The sequence below is a fragment of the Carlito syrichta genome, unplaced genomic scaffold (assembly GCF_000164805.1).
Source record: "Carlito syrichta isolate Samal-C Ts95f unplaced genomic scaffold, Tarsius_syrichta-2.0.1 Scaffold305867, whole genome shotgun sequence".
Classification (NCBI taxonomy): domain Eukaryota; kingdom Metazoa; phylum Chordata; class Mammalia; order Primates; family Tarsiidae; genus Carlito; species Carlito syrichta.
This window is the reverse complement of record NW_007249963.1, coordinates 597,797-617,488: the sequence shown is the minus strand read 5'-3', so window position 1 is coordinate 617,488 and position 19,692 is coordinate 597,797. Positions and strand designations below refer to the sequence as shown.

General features: G+C 39.7%; 2 protein-coding genes across 6 annotated transcripts in view; one reads left to right on the top strand and one right to left on the bottom strand.

The window, feature by feature from the left end:
• NFE2L3 (nuclear factor, erythroid 2 like 3) overlaps nucleotides 1–7,512 on the top strand; it is a 22,404-nt gene extending 14,892 nt beyond the window's left edge. Inside the window, exons 3-4 of the mRNA XM_008062847.2 lie at nucleotides 2,964–3,047; nucleotides 4,582–7,512. Coding sequence (XP_008061038.1) covers nucleotides 2,964–3,047; nucleotides 4,582–5,841 — 1,344 coding nt within the window. The 3' untranslated portion in view covers nucleotides 5,842–7,512. The remainder of the gene's footprint in view (nucleotides 1–2,963; nucleotides 3,048–4,581) is intronic.
• A 2,046-nt stretch (nucleotides 7,513–9,558) lies between these two features.
• Nucleotides 9,559–19,692, bottom strand: HNRNPA2B1 (heterogeneous nuclear ribonucleoprotein A2/B1). Of its 5 annotated transcripts, none has more exons than XR_002482229.1 (13): nucleotides 19,436–19,652; nucleotides 16,627–16,662; nucleotides 16,416–16,526; nucleotides 16,112–16,258; nucleotides 15,477–15,687; nucleotides 15,243–15,344; nucleotides 15,089–15,169; nucleotides 14,170–14,232; nucleotides 12,988–13,107; nucleotides 12,624–12,746; nucleotides 12,114–12,196; nucleotides 10,600–10,735; nucleotides 9,559–10,090 (listed from the first exon to the last, which is right to left on the bottom strand). XR_002482229.1 is itself a non-coding variant. In XM_021714891.1 (12 exons), the coding sequence occupies exons 1-11, from the start codon at nucleotides 19,439–19,441 to the stop codon at nucleotides 12,135–12,137; spliced, it is 1,062 nt and encodes a 353-aa protein (XP_021570566.1). In that variant the 5' UTR covers nucleotides 19,442–19,652; the 3' UTR covers nucleotides 9,559–10,090; nucleotides 12,114–12,134. The 5 variants fall into 5 exon arrangements, 1 of the variants encoding a protein (XP_021570566.1); XR_002482228.1 differs by having other exon boundaries at nucleotides 9,761–10,090; nucleotides 10,600–11,958; XM_021714891.1 differs by lacking the exon at nucleotides 10,600–10,735.

Below are 19,692 nucleotides of genomic sequence, written 5' to 3'. Positions count from 1 at the left end.
CTCAGCCTTCCAAGTAGCTGGAATTACAGGCGCGCACTACCACGCCCGGCTAATTTTTTTATTTTATTGTAGAGATGAGGTCTCGCCTGCCCAGGCTAGTCTCGAACCCACAGGCTCAGGCAATCCACTCACCTCAGTCTCCCAAAGGCGCGGGATTACAGGCTGAGCCACCGAGCCCAGCACCTATATCCATTTTTAGTAAGTATTTACATCATGTCTGTGTGTACTGCAAATCACAGGTTTTTTTGTCAGGTGTCGCTCTGTCACCCAGGCTGGAGAACAGTGGAACAATTACAATGATTATGACAGTCACAGTTTACAGCAGTCTCAACCTCTTTGGCTCAGGCAATCCTTCCACCTCAGCATCCCGAGTAGCTGGGACTACAAGCATTCACCACCATGCCTGGCTAATTTTTAAATTTTTTGTAGAGTTAAGGTTTTTGCTATGTTGCCCAGGCTGGTCTCGAACTCCTGGGATTACAGGTGTGAACCACTGCACGTGGCCAAACAGCATTTCTTATAATAGCTCTGACAGTATATTCATCTGCTTTTTTAAAAATCAAAGTATTACTTTGTAGATGCTTTAAGTTTGTTGAAATAACAGAAATGAGTTGGATCAGGGAATCACTGGCATTTCCATTCTTTCAGGTGACAACTCTAGAAAAGTATCTAGGCATCAGGAACTGGCACAATCCTATCCACCCTTTAAAAATTAGAATTCTGGCCGGGCTCGGTGGCTCAGTCTGTAATCCCAGCACTTTTGGGAGGCCGAGGTGAGTGGATTGTCTGAGCCTGCAGGTGCAAGATCAGCACAGGCAACTTGACGAGACCTCATCTCTACAATAAAATAAAAAATAGCCAGGTATGGTAGTGTGCGTCTGTAGTTCTGGCTACTTGGAAGGCTGAGGCAGAAGGATCACTGGAGCCCAGAAGGTCGTCGCTGGGGTGGCTGTGAGTGTGTGTGCCACTGCACCGTGGCCTGGGTGAAGGAGTAAGACTCCAGCTCAAAAAAAAAAAAAACAAACTATTAGAACCCTGGGTGGGGGAGGGCGGCCGGGGGCAAAACTAGATAGAAGATCTGAATCCACACTACCCTTGTCACCAGAAATCCTAAGCCAAGAAAGTACAGTCTAGAAAATGAGACAGTTTTGCAGAGAAAAATACATGGCTGCCTTACAGTTGGTAACCTGTGGGGTGTGGGGTTCCTACAGAAACAGCTCCCAACCAGGCTCACCTTTTAAAAATTACAGATGACATAAAGAATTAAATGGCCATGAGTCAGCAGTACATGCCCCCCAAAAAAGGTCAGGATTCCCAAATTCTCTGAAAAATACTAAAATCAAGGCATTTAAATTATACAAGATTAAGGAACAGAGTCTACAAGGCAGGACTATCATGGAAAAAGGAAAAGTGGGTGTAGGAAAGAGCTCAAATGCAGTTCTAGGTATGAAAAATGTAGGCATTTTGAGTAAAAATTCAGTGGAGGGGCGAGTAGCAGATTAGATATAACTGAAGAGTAAAGCCAAGAATATTTCCCAGAATGTACCAGAGAAGGATGTAAAATAAGAGACCATGATAGAATGAGAAAATGATAGAATGAGAAAATCTAGATTATTTCTAATAGGAGCTCCAGAAGAAGAGACTAAAAAATATGAAAGAGAAACATTTAAAAATGAGCTTATAAACTGGGCTCAGTGGCTCAGCCTATAATCCCGCACCTTTGGGAGGCTGAGGTGAGTGGATTGCCTGAGCCCAAGGGTTCGAGACCCGCCTGGGCAGCGAGACCTCATCTCTACAATAAATCAAAAAAATCAGCTGGGCGTGGTAGTGCATGCCTGTAATTCCAGCTACTGGGAAGGCTGAGGCGGAAGGATCGCTGGAGCCCAGCAGATCGAGGCTGCGGTGGCCAGCAGCGGCCACTGCACTCCAGTCTGGGCGACAGAGTGAGACTCCAACTCAAAAAAAAAAAAAAAAATGGAAAACATTTCCAGAATTAAATTAGTCCTCAAAATGAAGTATATAAAACTCCGGAGTAAAACAAATTAAGATAAAACAAGTTAAATCCCAGATACATCAAAGTAAAACAGCAGAACACCAAGAACTAAGGAAAAAAATCTTTGTCATAAGACAAAGTACTGAGGGAAAGCCTTAAACAGATTTTTACCAGTTCACCTATCGCTTAAGCATGAATGCAAAATAATTCCAGGTAACAAAAACTTAAGAGAACTTGCTACTCAGATCCTGTCTAAAAATGACCCTCAAAAGAGTTATCACAAGAAAGCAAGCTAAACCATGAAGGCAAGAGTGAGATGGAGCAATGATGGGTAAGTTTGTAAAAAATTTGGGTAAATGTTCATTAGTATTAACTATAAAATTACCCTGTTTTTTAACCAATTGGAAGGACTGGCTATGGATGGGGTCAAAAAGGGTAGAAATAAAAATATTAGCCAAAAATGACATGAAAGATGGTTAGAGCAAGACTAGAGATACTAATTAACTTTTTGACTTCAGGTGTGCATATTAAAACATTTAAGTGAACCAAAAGAAAAGTTGATGTGCCAGGTGTGGTGATTCAAGCTTGTAATCCCAGCACTTTGGGAGCCGTGGCAAGGGATTGTCTGAGCTCAGGGGTTTGAGACCAGCCTGGGCAACTTGGTGAGACTTTGTACAATAAATAAAAAAATATAAGCTGGGCGTTAGTGCGTGCCTGTAGTTCCAGCTACATGGAAGTCTGAGGTGGAAGGATCGCCTGAGCCCAGCAGGCTACGATGGCCGTCAGAGTACCACTGCACTCCCACAGAATGAGACTCCAACTCTCTCTGTCTGTCTCTCTCTCACGCGCACGCACACACGTAGATGTAAAACTTAGATAAGATCTGGTTATCCTTTAAAGATTAAGCCTAACGCGCCAGACAGTCTTTTTAATTTATGTGAAGGATGATGCACCTTTTGTTTCTCTGCAGAGACATCTGAATGGGACAGACACATCCTTCTCTCTGGAAGACTTATTCCAGTTGCTTTCATCACAGCCTGAAAATTTACAAGAGGTAACTGGCACCTTGGCTTTTATCCTTGCCAGAACATGTCTGTACTGACTTCTGTGAATAAATATAACCATTTTTACTTGGTTGATATAGCATCTTAAAATAATACTTATGTGTCAAGTACATTAATATGTAAGTGCACAGACTCGTTTCCTTTTTATAGAAATGCTTCAGCTTTGGAGAATTAATGAACAAATATATATACCATTTTTCTTTCCAAATAATAATTCCCTCATCAAATTGAGATCATTCATTGAACACAGTATGGAGTTTTCTCAAAAAACTAAAAAGGAACTACCACATGATCCCATTCTCAGGTACTTGCTTAAAAAAAAATCCGTATATCCAAGGAATACCTGTACCCTCGTTTATTGCAGCACTATTCACAACAATATGTATGATATTGAGCTAACTGTCCATCTTCAGATGAAAAGATGTGATATATATACACATGGAATACTACTTAGCCACAAAAAAAACAAAAAAGAAATCCTGTCACTTGCAGCAACATGGATGGTCATCATGTTAAGGGAAATAAGTCAAACACAAAAAAGGCAAATTTCTCATGTTCTCACTCATCTCACTCATGTGAAAGCTAAAAAAGTTGACCTCATGGAAGTAGAGTAGAACAGTAAGGCTGGATGCAGTGGTTGGTTAAGCTTGTAATCCTAGCACTTCGGAAGGCCGAGTCGGGAGGATTGCTGGATCCCAGGAGTGCAAGACCAGCCTGGACAACAGAGTGAGACTTGTCTCTACCAGAACTCAAAAAAGTAGCTGGTGTGGTGGCATGTGCCTGAGGCTGAGTGGAAGGATAGCCTGAGCCCATGATCATGCCACTACTCCAGCCTAGGTAACAGTGAGACCCTGACTCAAAAAAAAAAGGAAAGTTACCAGAGGCTGCGAAGTGTTGAGGGGAGCAATTAAAGACAGGTTGGTTAACGGGTACAGACATACAGTAATATAGAAGGAATAAGTTGTAGTATTCAACAGCATAGTAGACTGGCTGTAGATGGCAATAGTTCACATTTCAAAAAAGCTAGATTTGAAATGTTTCCCACATAAATGGTAAATGTTCAAGGTGATAGATATCCCAAATAACCTAATTTGTATATTATACATTATATGTATACATGTATTAAGATAGCACATGTACCCCATAAATATGTACAATTATCTATCAATTAAAAAAATTTAGCCATTCACCTTGAAGCAAAATAGTGAGTGACCGTTGATAAAGCATAGTTGTTACTTTTCTGACAGCACAGGAGTCTTTTAAAGAACTTCCCCCCTCCAGACTACTTCACTGTAGCTTATTATTCCTGACTCTTCACAATGTGGACTTAGATTGCCAACAGGTAGGAAGAGTTGCGTCTTACTGCCTAGTAGTAAACTACAAGATTATAACAGAAGTATTTAATAACAAAATGAGGTCAGCTTTGTATACTAACCTAAATGAGGAAAGTTGTTAGGTAACATAACTGCCTCTGAAACGGGGTTATGCCATGTTTAATGCATTTTTTTTTTCTTGCTTTTTCAGGGCATCTCTCTGGGAGATATTCCTCCTCTTCCATGCAGTGTCAGTGACGGCATGAATTCTTTGGCACATTATAATGTAAATTTTAGCCAGGCTATAAGTCACGATGTAAATCTTCATGAGGCCATGTTGCTATGTCCCAACAATACTTCTAGAAGAGATTCAGCAGCAAGGACTTCACAGGCTCAAGAACCATTTCTGCAGTTAAATTCTTATACCACCAATCCTGAGCAAACCCTTCCTGGAACAAGTTTGACAGGATTTCTTCCACCTGTTGACAATCAAATGAGGAATCTAACAAGCCAAGATTTATTGTATGACCTTGATTTAAACATATTTGATGAGATAAACTTATTATCATTGGCCACAGAAGATTTTGATCTAGTGGAAGTTTCTCAGCTTTTTGAAGAACCAGATTCTGATTCTGGCCTTTCTTTAAATTCAAGTCACAATAGCACTTCTGTCACCAAGTCCAGTTCTTCTCACTGTATGTGTGATGAAGAAGGTGCCATAGGTTACAGTAGTGACCTTGACTCTTTTTCCCATTATGACTTAGAAGGGGCTGTAGGAGGCTACTACCCAGAACCCAGTAAGCTTCGTCACATAGATCATAGGAGTGATTCTGGATTCCACGGGGATCTTGCATTTCACGTATTTCATAACCACACTTACCACTTACAGTCAAGTGCACCAGAATCCACTTCTGAATCTTTTTCATGGCCTGAGAAGTCACAGATGAATAGGTACCTCGATGACACAGAAAGAAATTTGAGCCGTGATGAACGGCGGGCCAAAGCTCTGCATATCCCTTTTTCAGTAGATGAAATTGTCCGCATGCCTGTTGATTCTTTCAACAACATGTTAAGTAGGTACTATCTGACAGACCTACAAGTCTCGCTCATCCGTGATATTAGACGAAGAGGGAAAAATAAAGTTGCTGCTCAGAATTGTCGTAAACGCAAATTAGATATAATTTTGAACCTAGAAGATGATGTAAGCAACTTGCAAGCAAAGAAGGAAACCCTTAAGAAAGAGCGAGCCCAGTGTAACAAAGCTATTAACATAATGAAACAGAAATTGCATGACCTTTATCATGATGTTTTTAGTAGATTAAGAGATGACCAAGGTAGGCCAGTCAACCCAAACCAGTATGCTCTTCAGTGCAACCATGATGGAAGTGTTTTGATTGTACCCAAAGAGCTGGTCACCTCAGGCCACAAAAAGGAAACTCAAAAGGGAAAAAGAAAAAGTGAGAGAAGTTAAACATGGACTCCTTTATGTGGAAAGAGTAATGTTCAGAAACTGGTTGTTTGGATTACAGGTCATTGAGAACTGCTTCAAGTGTTACATCTTTAAGTACTGCTACTTGAATCACTCAGTCAAGGCTACGTTTTGAATCTTTATATGGACAAATGTTTAGGACTGCAAGACCACACTTGTGTGAAATTTGGGGAAGTCAGAACTTTTCATGGATTCCTCATACTCCATTGTATACAAGACTCATAATTATGTTCAAAATATAAGGTAACATGAAAACCTGATAGCACCTTGGCAGCCACTTTTTTTAGTAACATGATCACTTCAAAAAGAGCACCGGGGATCCAATTTTAAGGTGTATTTGTTTTTTTACTTAAAATAGAAAATAGCCTTATTTAGTTTGTTAGCACTGAATAGCTTTTTCAAAGGCTTTTAATCTTTGTAATTTATAAATTTTTCTGTGAAAATAAGTTTTGTATTTGAATTTATTTAAAAAATTAACTTCCCTTTTATGCAGAAATGCCAGTTTACCTATTTTTCCTCCAAAATATCCACATTCTGGAATATAAGTGAATTGAATACCTAGCAAATAGGGCAGCAGCAGTTATAATTTTTAGACAATTGGTCAGACTTAAGCCAAACAAGTCAGCATAGTATGCCAAACTAATGCAGCCAATCTTCCCTCAGACTTAACACAGAAGATGGCCTATGTGCCAAAAAATAAGAGCTTTAAAATATTAAGAGTACTTTCACAACTTTAATGCAAAGGGCCAAGAACCACAGCTGGTATAGTTTATGCCAGAGGTCTTCCTGTAACCAGACTGAATGGACACACCTGCATAGAGAAACACAACTTGCATGTATTGTGAAACCCATGGAATTCCTGACAGTGATAAAGCCGGGCTGTATGGTCTGTCTCACATCCTGGGACACTGAACTTTCCAACCCACCAGAACATTACAGCCATACAAAGAAAAACCAACAGGGGGAAAAAAATCGGGGGGCGAACACAGCATTTCACAAAGAAATGGGAATGCGAAACTATCTGAAAGTTACTTAAGTTTAAAATAGGCAAAATGAGAAACAAGGGCAAGACGAAAAAGAAAGATTACTTTATAAGTACTTTAAATTAAACTCCATGAATTTATTTGAACAGTAAACAAAATTTTGAGGTTAGCAAATGACCTCACCCCAACTGTCATGTTTGGACATTAGATTTTAATCTGTATACTAGACAGGGCATTGTGGCTTTTGCCTGTAATTCCAACGTTTGGGGAAGCAGAGGTGAGAGGACTGACTGCTTGAGTGTGGGGGTCAAACCAGCCTGGGCAATTTGGTGAGCCCTCATCTCTACAATGAGCCAAAAAAGTAGATGGATGTGATGGCAATGCACACCTGCAGTTCCAGCTACTTGGGAGGCTAAAGCAGAAGGATCCTGAGTCCAGCAGGTCAAAAGCCAGTGGCCATGAGCCCACCACTGCACTCCAGGCTGAAGACTGTCACCAAAAAAAAAAAAAGTGCATCTTTCGAAATTTTAGATTGTTCTCGGATATTGTCTCTGCTAGAGGACCTCATTGACTTAACACAGAACATCATGCTATAAAAAGTATTCTTGGGTTTCAGAAATGCAGTTTTTATATATAGTTTGGACTTTTATAATAAAATTTTCCATTTAAAGTTGGATTTAGATATTTATTTCAAGCCCTAAATCTTGCCAGAAAATGCTTCTAGGTACAAGTATCACCCACCCTTCAATTACAAGCTCTATTCAAAACAGGTTACTTTTTGTAGCACTTTGAAACTTTTGGTAGGCCTTTACAGTAAACCCTCTGCATCCGTGGAACCAACTGTGGATTAAACATATTAAGGAAATGCATGGCTGCATCTGTATTGAACATGCTTCTCCTTGTCATTATTCCCTAGGTTCCATCTTGTACTGGGCACAGGTAGAGATGAGTGACAGTATGTGCTTAGGTAATATGCGAATGCCACACCATTTTATACAAGACTTTAGCACCAGTAGGTTTTGGTATTGGGGAGCATTAAAAATCCTGAAACAAGAGTCTGTGAGAAACGAACTTTCTCAAACACACAACTTTGGTCGTTTCCCCATCACTGCCTCCTCTTACTCAAATAATTTGAGAGATTAAGTCTCACTATGCTGCCCAGGCTGGTCTGGAATTCCTGGTCCCCCTACAAAACCACCATCACTAGTTGCAGCACTAAATGGTGCAAGCTATTTATCATCTGGGCACCCAAGTTACAAAACGTACATATGGTAGGTTCAAGAACAAAGCCAAGTGTATACATGAGGTGTCGAGATTAGTGACCTGTTATCAAGTACGTACACCCAACTTTTCAACTACCATTAGCAATGAATTACAACTCTCCCCAAATTAGCTCCCAACACACAAGTTAAACAGATCAGCTAATTTCAAAACCAACTTAATCTGACCTGCCAAATTTGGCTACTGAAAACCTCACACACAGGAACCATCCACTTTAACACAAATGCATTATAACTTCCACAATAAAAGAACAGTACTCAAGTGTGGTAGACAACTTCAAAGGTAGTTCCCAATGATCCTTGCCCTCTTGGTAACTACACCTACTAAAGTAGAACCTTCCCACTGTGTGATAACTAGAACACAAAATGGTGTGGCTTATGATATGTGGTCGTAGGCAGCATTTTCCTTGCTTACTTGGAATCACTCACTCTGGAGGAAGGTTAACAGCCAAGCATTAGTTTTTCAGCCCTGCTGGTATGCTCCCTCGGCCGTGAATTCTCCAAACCTAGTAAAGGTTTGTGAGCACAACCTTAAGCTCCAGCCACAACCAGTTTCACTGATCCCAATATTTGACCCACAGATGCAGTTTGTTACTCAAATATTGAGGTAATGTGTTATATGGCAAGTGTTTAAACCTGAGATAAAATGTTAACACCTTATACAAGAGTGCATTTTTCTTCTAGCACAATGTATCGTTACATAAAAAATGTCCTTAATTTCTAAAAGAAAAACAGCTTAATACACAACTCATAGGAAAAATGCCTATGTTGAATTTTCAACATTACCTATCGTTTCGTTAAACCCTTATCTTCACAGGCTACTGTGCACTAATTTTTTCGTTTGTGACACCCTTACTGGAAAAGAATTGGTATTTTGAGTTTGTGTGTATTGAGTTGATTTACTTCTTCAAAGTTCAACTTATTTGTAGAGCCACCCTTTTTTTAAACCTTGAAAACTTTTTTCTTACTAAATTTGAAGTCAAGTACTCAGTTTATAGTCAGTGAATGCAACTAGGATTTCATGTGACAGTTTATAATACTTCCGTTAGCCATTAGGTTGACTTACCTGTTACACCCCATATTATCAGGACCAAAAGAAATAATGACAATCAATTAACTTTTGCCCTTGTTACTTTTATCCTTTCCTTGATTAATTCAGGTTAATGTCCAAGAAAATCCCTGTGAATTTTACCCAAAAAGATTAACTCTTAAAAGACAACCACTCACATTCATTTACTAAGTATAAAATGCAATAGAGCTAGTTAACATTTGACAAACTAGGTATGGCAGATTTTAGGCATCAGTGCTTTCCATAGCCAGTTAATCTGGACCACTCTAGATGGTTAATTTAAAATTCATGACTTCAAAATGCCACCAGTAATGTTAAACATACAAGGTAAAGCCAGCAAGCTGCAGCAGTATTCAAACGCTGAATATACAGTGCATAAATAGCATTTTATTAGGGACAGCCAGTAATGGCCACAATGCTCTTATTTGTCTATTAATACTGAAAGGAAATGGAAATATGCATAGCTTTGTGAAATTGCTTTAAAAATTTAGGGGATGGTGATATTCTAGACAACTGAATATCTGTAGAACAAGATTCACACATTTTATGTGTAAACATTACACGAAGTATTTGGATACAAAAGTATTTATTTTATAAACTTTGTATTTAAAATAGAATTTTAATCTGTCTACTCACAAAACCTAATTTAAAACATGATACATTTCTCTCTAGCCAATTTGATGTTACTGTTTTACAAACAACACTCATTTTTAAATTTAGATCAAGAACCTGAACTAATTGAAGATTGTTTTATCAGAAAACATTTCCCTTTTATCTTAGAGTGCTTTTAAAATGAAGGCACCAACAAGAACTACTTTCAGATGGTACAGAATTTCTTATTTCTTGAAGACTCTGTGGTTGACCACTTCTTCATTAGTTACCTGCAGCAAGACACCTTCCTGCCAAAGGAAAAAAAAAGTATCTGAAGAAGTTTATCATGTTTGTCCAAAGAACCTAAATAACTTCAGTGGTGGTCTTGGGATCAGAGAAGACTGACTGGTGCATATATAGTTGAATAAGCCCTGATTATCACATCACTGAAAAAGGCAATAAAGCCAGGCAAGCAAACTCATAATAAGAAACGAATTTCAACAGCCAACCACTCATCAGGGTAGGACACTGGGCAAAATTACCACATTTAAACCCATCTATGTAATACTGCATACATACAAGCTTTATCATGTAGACACTTTATTCATAAGCATAAACTATTCAATCATTTTGCCTTGCCTTCTTTCAGTCTCACCCTGATAAGCATGTAAAGCTAGAACCATAAATAGAGCAGATGTCTTTATTTTAATAAAAATGCCTAGTTCACTCACAATGTTCGACTCAAGATATGTGAATACAGGGTGTAATGATGGGAAATCTCATGATTTACTGAAGTTGCAGCCTAACTTTTACCTACCATTTTACTACCAACACCACTGAAGGAACCAAGAAAAGCTTTATTAATGATCACTTGGCTTGCCTCAGCTGTTGAAATGAAGCACTTTACAGTCTTTGTGGCAGCAGAATATACTTGTCCATGGCTCATATCAATGCTAAAATTCCAGCAGGGAAAAAAATGATATGTTAAGCACCTGAATCTTCATGGAGAGGGGAGGGGGGTGGGAAAGAAGGAAAAAAAAAGGGAAAAACAACCAAAATAATTTAAATGACAGATTGGAAAACAGGGTTTATAAAAATTATTCTCTTGAGTTTATGAATTGTTAAACTCAATTTATAGCTATGTTAAACTACATAAGAACCACTATACTCTGAAAGACCATTGAAGAGTATTAGTTTATCTTTTAGGGAGGAAAATTAAGAAAGGAAAAGTAAATAAGATCTTACCTAAAGAAGTTTAACTGAAGCTTAGAACTATTTTGCTCTACACCCTCAGCTTTCGTTGGCATCCTTATAAACTACTGTGGTTAAAGCTTTGTAGAAACAGCACAGTTTTTTAAGACTGGCTGAACTTAGTAGCCGTCAAGAGTTCTCTTGTACTAGACCTGTGTCCCTGAAGAGTACCTCGCTGGGGTTATTTCCTTTCCTTGCATTGAAGAAGCAGCATCTAAAAGATCTAAAAAGGTGTTTCTCCTTGCAGAGATATCCCTTAAGTTATCTACATAATTTAATCCTGATGAATTGCAGACAACACACTTATATCTGACCAGCATTTATCTTACACAAATATAACAACAGCTTTGCAACGAACCTTAATTATACTACCCACTCCTTAACTTATTTAAAATAAAAAGTCTATAATTACACAATTTCCTTTAGAATTATTTTATTAAATCATAAATGTACAACAGCTTCTTAACTCTACACACGCACTTAAATTTTTTTTAAAGGAAAAACGTTATGTCTTATTACACCATGATCCTGGCTAATAGCTTTTCAAAACTTTGAGAAAAATCTTAAAAAAGGTTTCACATGTCACCTGAAACTTACAAATTTAACATTATCAAAGAAGGAATGCTTCTACACTCTTACAAAGACCACTAGAAAGAAACAACAATTAAAAAGCTAAGAAACTGTCTCAAAGGCATTTTTTTTTTCTTTTTTTTTTTACAATCCTTCCTCCACAGTAAGGTAATGTTATTAAATAATCCAATCCATTCACAAAATGGCTCTCTGCATCTGCTCTGGTGTCTTCTGCCATATCACTGCATATTTATGCATGACTGAGATAAGAGTTTCCTTAACATTGTTATTTCGATAACCTGAAGCTGTTCTGTTACCTCTGGGCTCTCATCCTCTCCTATTTATACAGTGAAGCCTGTTTCAACAGAAGTAAAGAGTAAAAAAAAAATAGGTTATGAAATTATCCATCTAACCAGATTTTAAGGAAAGATAACATGATCCTAAAAAGCTTTTACTCCTGCAGCTAGGTCTCCCAAGACAATAATATTGTAAAACTCAAAAACTACTTACCCATGGCAAATAGGAAGAAGCTCAATATCGGCTCCTCCCACCATAACCCCCACTTCCTCCACTGCCTCCTGGACCATAGTTTCCTAGAATTGTTGGAACAGCAAGAGAAAGCAAACTTACTTTAATTTTCCATCATCAGCCCAATATAAGGTTTAGTATCTAACTTCCAGTGAACTCATCATAGCATTTTATACCATTTGCAATGTACTTGGCAATTTTGATGATCTTAAAAATATAACTAGCCAAGAACAAATAAAAAAGAACTGCCAGAAATGCTTTCTTCAGCACAAAAATATTTAAACCACAGAACATCCCACATCCACCATAATACCCCCAATCTTTTACAACTTGTTTGCTGAAATCCTTCTGATGATTTCTGCAAACTGCATTTCTAGAGATGGGCACATTATCCAAATATAAACTAACATACTTAATGTTATGTCCCTTAAAGTAAACACTAATCTTTTGAACACACAATCTGAAAATTAACAATTTTTACTTATAAATTACCTCCACCATATGGTCCCCCCATGTTCCTGCTACCACCAAAGTTTCCACTCTTCATTGGGCCGTAGTTAGAAGGTTGTTGGTTATAATTCCCGAAGTCATTGTAATTTCCACTTCCATAATTTCCTGTAAAACAATTTGGGATACTAGCACAATGGACTTCATAATACAAACATTAAACCAGTGATACACGCTATATATTATTTAGAGCAAGGCTCCCACAAAAACAAACCAGAATTAATGTAAACTGCCTATTTACAATTTAAAAAGTTTCTATCTTGTGATAATATTGAAATTAAAAAGAATCTCAAGAGTAAAGTCATTAATTCCACTCCAAATTCCCACAGAAAGGTTGCAGGTGAGTTACCTCCTCCATAGTTGTCATAACCACCTCCGTAGCCCCCACCCTGGTTGCCATATCCAGGTCCTCCACCACCATATCCTCCTCTTCCTCCTCCATAACCAGGGCTACCTCCAAAATTGCCACCTATTATAAAATAAGCCTTTAAGTAATTACTTAATATTTTCAATGGCATTTGAAGTGTCTTATCACACCGTATTTCCAGCTTTCCAAACTATTTAATTTTATAAACGAAATTCTCATTCTATAACTTCTTCTAGAACAGACTCAAAAGGCTGAATACCTATCTTTGCTGGGTGCCTACCCACAGCCTTCCCCTGAAACTAAAGGCATTAAGGGTCCTTTATGAAGGAAATATTACATGTAAGAGATTAAGAACTGTGGAGTTAGACCAATATGGGCTAGGGAGAAAACAAGAACCACTTCCTCCTACTAATCCAAAAGATTCATATCTCCCTATCAGTTACCATGTCTCTTTCTTAAAATATGTTCCCTGCCTTACCTTGAGTAGAAATGAGCAGAGAACCAAATATTAGCAAACATTGGTATGCTAAACCTCAAATCACTTGCAGCTGAGTATAATTCAGCTTTCTCTAGTTTGTTTCAAATCAAGGCTGGAATGGTTAACATAATATAGGATTAACTTAGTCATGCCTAATGAGCAACTAATACAGAAATCAAGTCTATTACTAGCTCAGTTTCAATTATCCCTATTCTTATTAGGTTATCTCTAAGTTATCAACCTTTTCTGTACTCCATGAACTGATTCATTTAGTACATCGCTTGTTGTCCAGCAATGCTCACAATCTCATCTGTAGGAACACTCAGACCACAGACAGGTATCTTTTTGCAAGTTTTCATCTGCTTAAAGGCTAACACAATTCTTTTCATATGATTCCCCTTATAGGTTGATCTCAATCAAATCCAGTATTCTACACCTTTCCAAAACGGTATATAAGCTACCACATCCAGGTCCAATTCTACTGCTTGAAAAACAATGGGATAAAATAGTCTTAAAGTTCTCATTTAAGATTCACCTATGATTTTGCACTGTATTTCCTAAGCTATAAAACAGCTAATAAGCAAACTAATCAAAGAAAATGCCAAACAACAGAATCATTATCAGATGAGCTCTTTTAAAGGGGCAAAATGTAAAACATTAAAAGACTTAAAGTCACATAAACTAACCTCCAGGGCCTCCTCCATACCCATTATAGCCATCCCCAAATCCACGTCCACTTCCATATCCATCTGTTAAGAGTCGAAAGAGATTAAGGTTATTATAAACTGTTCCCCATATTCAACTTATTATTATTTTCCTAATTAGGACCTCAGGACTGAACATATTAACGTTCCTTAATCATTAAAGTAAACACATGGGCTAGGCATGGTGACTTATGCCTGTAATCCCGGCACTATGGGAGGTCGGAGGTGAGAGGACTGCCTGAGCCCATGGGTTCGAGACCAGTCTAGGCAACTTGGGGAGACCTCATCCGTACATTCAAAAGAAAAAAAGATTAGTTGGGCATGGCGGTGTGCACCTATAGCTTCCAAAATATCTGCCCGAATTTTGGGCTCAGACTCAGCATGCCTAACCTTTTTTTTTTTTTGAGTTAGAGTCTCACTGTCACCCAGGATGGAGTGCAGTGGCATGCTCATGGCCACCGCAGCCGCAACCTGCTGGCCCAGGTGATCCTTCTGCCTCAGCGTTCCAAGTAGCTGGAACTACAGGTGCGCGTCACAACTCTGCTAATTTTTGATTTGCAGTAGGGACGGGGGTCTCACCAAGTTGCTGAGGCTAGTCTTGAATCCCTGGGCTCCGGCAATCACCTTGTCTCAGCCTACCAAAGTGCTGGGAGAGCCACTGTGCCCAGTCCTAACTTTATTGACACTGTGTAGATCCCAAAGTTTAGGCCTCATTACACTATTAATTCAAGTAAGTTCACCTATTATTAACCCCTATTACCTCTTGTCTGACCAAATCAGAAGAGCTCAGCAGGATACAACCTATTAAATCTTTGGGACAATTTTAAAATCTAGACTCTAACCAACACTTTTGTCAACCAAGCACACTTACCCCCTTCAAACACTTAGAGCTTGAACTCACCAGATCCTCCTCTGAAGTTACTTCCTGGTCCTGGTCCAAAATTTCCACCTCCGCCACGTGAATCCCCAAAACCGAAGTTTCCTACAATAATGCCCTAGTTAGTAGCAGGCACTTATACAAACAAAAATAAAGAAGAAACAGAATTAAGAGTTACCTCCTCTTCCGCTCCTAGAACTTTGAACTTCCTGCATTTCTTGTCTAGACAAAGCCTTTCTTACTTCTGCGTTATGACCATTGATGGTATGGTATTTCTGCACTGGAATGAAAAATTCAGACTTCTTAAAACACGGATACTAAGGGACTTAAAACGCTTACCTCTTAATTAAGCTGTATTGTTAATGTGCCCAAAATTTTACATCGAAAGTAATGTAAAAAGTAAGATACTTACATACAATTTTGTCCACAGGATCATGGTCATCAAAAGTAACAAAGCCAAAGCCTCTTTTCTTTCCAGACTGCCTATCAGTAATTATTTCAATGGTATCAATTTTTCCATATTCCTCAAAGTAATCTCTAAGGTGATGTTCCTCAGTGTCTTCTTTAATTCCTCCAACAAACAGCTTCTTCACAGTTACATGAGCCCCTGGCTTTCCAGACTCCTGAAATAGTAAAGGAAAAAAAGTCATCCTGACAAAAAACCTCAAGCATGATTGAAAACACACGTTTGTACCACATATAGCTTATATCCAACTATGGTAAAATAACAAACAGCTTTTAAGATTACCCAGTGCTTTAAAAAGTAAGCTAGCTGGGCTCGGTGGCTCAGCCTGTAATCCCGGGCTTTGGGAGGCTGAGGTGAGTGGACTGCCTGGGAGCGGCCACTGCATCCAGTCTGGGTGACAGAGTGAGACTCCAACTCAAAAACAAAAAAAAGTAAGCTTAAGGAGAAACATGTTTAGAAGCCCAATACAGATTTCAATGAGGGATAAAACCTTGAGTTGAATTATTTTAAAAACGACATTCTGATCTTCAGCAGAACATTTTTTTTTCATGCTTACTACACAAGGAAGTTGTTTTTCTTACCTCTCTTGCTACCGCACGTTTTGGCTCAACCACTCTCCCATCAATTGAATGAGGTCTTGCAGCCATGGCAGCATCAACCTCAGCCATGGATGAGAAAGTTACAAAACCAAATCCTCTTGATCTTTTGCTTGCAGGATCTCGCATTACCTTTAAAACCAAGGCAGGAACTTTAGCATTTAAATCTCATTTTATGTTACAGGATAATTCTTACTAAAAGTACTGATTTAGGTTATTTTCTGCAATAGCCACTCAACACACAACTAAAAGTCTAGCATTTGTACTCAAAATTCCATAGTTTACATACCACACAGTCTGTAAGTTTTCCCCATTGCTCGTAGTAGTTTCTCAAACTTTCTTCTGTGGTTTCAAAGCTTAAGCCACCAATAAAGAGTTTACGGAACTGTTCCTTTTCTCTCTGCAAAGGAAAACATCATTTCAATTTTTATTTACATTTCCTTTTTGTATGCTGGAAATTAAATTCTTAAATATGATGAGGTGACCTGCTGGCAGAGTACCTTTTTCCTCTCCAAAGGAACAGTTTCTAAAGTTTTCTGGGGGGGAAAAAAAAAACTTACATCAAATTTAAACCATATGTTAAACTGCATATTAGTTGAGTTACACCAAAAAAAAAACTGCCTCAGCTGAACTACACAAGTTTCGATATCACTAATGCTTGATCTAAGTTTACTTGACATTTGATAATCTTAAGCACAAATGTATCATTTAATTTTTAATAACTTTCTAAGGAAAAGTAAATCCATCCCGCGGTCATTGAAGGCTACTTAAGAATTTTTACCAAAATTTTTGTTCAATCTTATAGTCTCAAAACACAGAAGATAACTTACTCAGCCTGGAGTTTTTAAATATAAAAAGTAACTCTTGGTTCCTTAAGACCCAAAGTTTACCACTTATTTCAGTATTCAGATTCTGAAAACCTGACATTTTCCCTTAACTGCCCCCTCTTGTGGGGATTCTAAGTTTCTCAACAACAACAAAAATTTTTAAATACAACTTTCCCCGTAACAACTTTTATTATTTAACAAATTAAACATTAATGGTACATATAAAATTAATCTTAAGATGTAACCTTTCAGTAACAAAGACAAACTAGTTTTAATGTAGAGCAGCATCTGAAGCTTCAAAAGTTTAGCATGATTATTGGTGGGCACTTCTATACTGAGAATGCATGTGCCATTAACAATCTAAACTATTATTTAGCTAAGAACCATTATGTACAGTAAAATACATTCATCCGAAGCTCATCAACTATATTGAAAGCTCAGGTTTATGGAACTTAGTGGCCATCTGGCAAAACACACTGCACAAGTGTGAGCCTCAAATTTTACAAGTCAAAAGAAAAATGCCTGAGCTGAAATCTCTTAGTATCTGCAAACCAGCAAGCAAATATGCTGCCATAAACAGTCCTTTTTTTGAGCAGTTATGGAAGAACGAGTAATTAAATGACTTATAAGGGAACCAGGTTTAAGAAAAGTTCAAAAAACCCTTAAAATAGAATAGGTCATGGCATTCGTACCAACTGATATGAATGCACGGTGCAAGGTAAAAGATCGATCGTAATTCTGAAAGCAAGACTTATTTTGTTCCCAGCAAGCAGCATCACTACTCCCACCCTACGTTTCTGGAGATTCTTCCTCCAATACATATATTCCCAACTGCTCAAAAAACAGCTCTAAGAGCCAATTCAGATGTTTTCCCTGCACAGCTAAGTGTTTTCAGATTTCTGAAAATCAAAATTTAACTAAAATTATCTTACTAGCTCCTATGAGACACTCAAATAGCCTTTTAAAATAGTTTGGCAGTTGATTTTGATTTTCCAGCTAACGTTATTCTAAAATGTCCTCAGTACGTAGATCTACGTCCAAATAAATTAGAAATAAAGCACATCTACAAGTCTTACAAATCACTAACAGAAAGCAAAAACTCATTACTTACCTCTTAAATTTTTCCAAACTTACCCGATGTCCACTATCGATTATAAACAAAGTTATTTTATAAACGTGCTTAGGGTCAAAGAAAATAACCAGGGAGACCCCCTTTGCTTGAAACCTTATGTTTATCAATGTAATGATCAACCATGATTACAAACATAAATGAGAAAAGCAAGTGACAAAGCTCACAAACATAGAGGCCCAGGCCTGCAACAGTTTGCACATAAACATACACGCATTAAAGGACCGAGTCATGTTTCAGTCAACCACCAAGGACAAAATCACTAATTACCTCTCCTCGTAATTGCTCACGTCTCCTCCACAGAGATCCACGGTCTTACCCAGAAAAGACTAAACTTCCTAGGGAAGTGTTAACTAAAACACGCTGAGTCTACAACTCAAACAGTCCTCCAGGGCAGTGAAGGAATCTGAAGCGAACCCTCCCCAACCCTCCTTCCTCATCCTCACTGCCGCCTTCAGAGTCGGTACTGATCGGACGGTCCGGCGATTTGTTCGCGTCCAATTCCCTGCGCTCCAACTGCCCTTTCAGTCACTGCAGACCCAGATAGAACCGTTACTCCAGCGAGCACTGGCAACAGAAATGGCGTCTTTGTGCCGAAGCTGGCGTGAGGGCTGCCCGGCGCCCTGGCGGCTCTACCCTCTCCTAGCCCGCGCCGGCCGCCCGCCCCCCCCACCGCCCGCCGTGCGGCTCCTGCGCGCAATGGCGCCATTTCATCGAGGGGAAGGCTCGGCGCCCGTAACGAGGTGCGCAGGACGCTAAGATCCACGCTCCCCAACCGCTCCAAATCCACCGCGAAACGCACGAACGCAGCCCGGGAAGAAAACAAAGTCGTTAGCCCCGTCTACGCTCCAGGAGAGAAATTCCACTAGCAGAATTCAGCGCGCGAAAAGAAAAAACGCTGCGAGAAAGGAGAGACATGAAAATGGCGGCCGCCAAATCCGGTTCCCGGGAGAGCGGGGGAGGGGAGGCTCCGCAGACGCCTCACGAGGACCCGCCGCCGCCGAAACGCCCGACGCGGAGACGCCGGGGGCCCCAAATCAGCCGGCTTGGAAAAGGGAATAAGAATTCCCGCCTCCTCGTCCCACTTTCACCAAAGCGGGGCCGCGTCCGCCATGTGAAAGCTCCCCATCCCCCACCCCAGGACAGGGAAATGGCGCCGGAGGCCGAGGGTGGGGAGGCTGCTAGTCCGACCAGGCCTCTACGCGAGACTCCGCCAAACACCCCCGGAGCAGCCGCTACTCAGCGGCCCGATTCCCCGCCGCTCTCCCACGGAGGCGGCTGGCCGGCTTCCTCTGAGGCGCCAACGGCCTCGCCATGCCCTTTCCAATAACTCATTGATTTCAAACCCGTTACCTCCATCGCGGACTCAGTCGCTTCAGCCCGATTTCCCGCAGCCGAGCGAGATGAGAGAGATCTCCGCGGACGAACGCGAGCCGGACTCGTCCTGGCGCTGTAGTGAGAACTGCCGCTGCTCGAGAAACAACACCGCTAGGAGCACCTCCACACGGGACCCGGCGCCGCTGCTACTGCCGCTAGAGCCGCTGCCGCCGCTTTTCTAGAACCTTCCCCCACTAATGCGTCTTCCCCCTACGTCAGGCCGTTACGTAAAC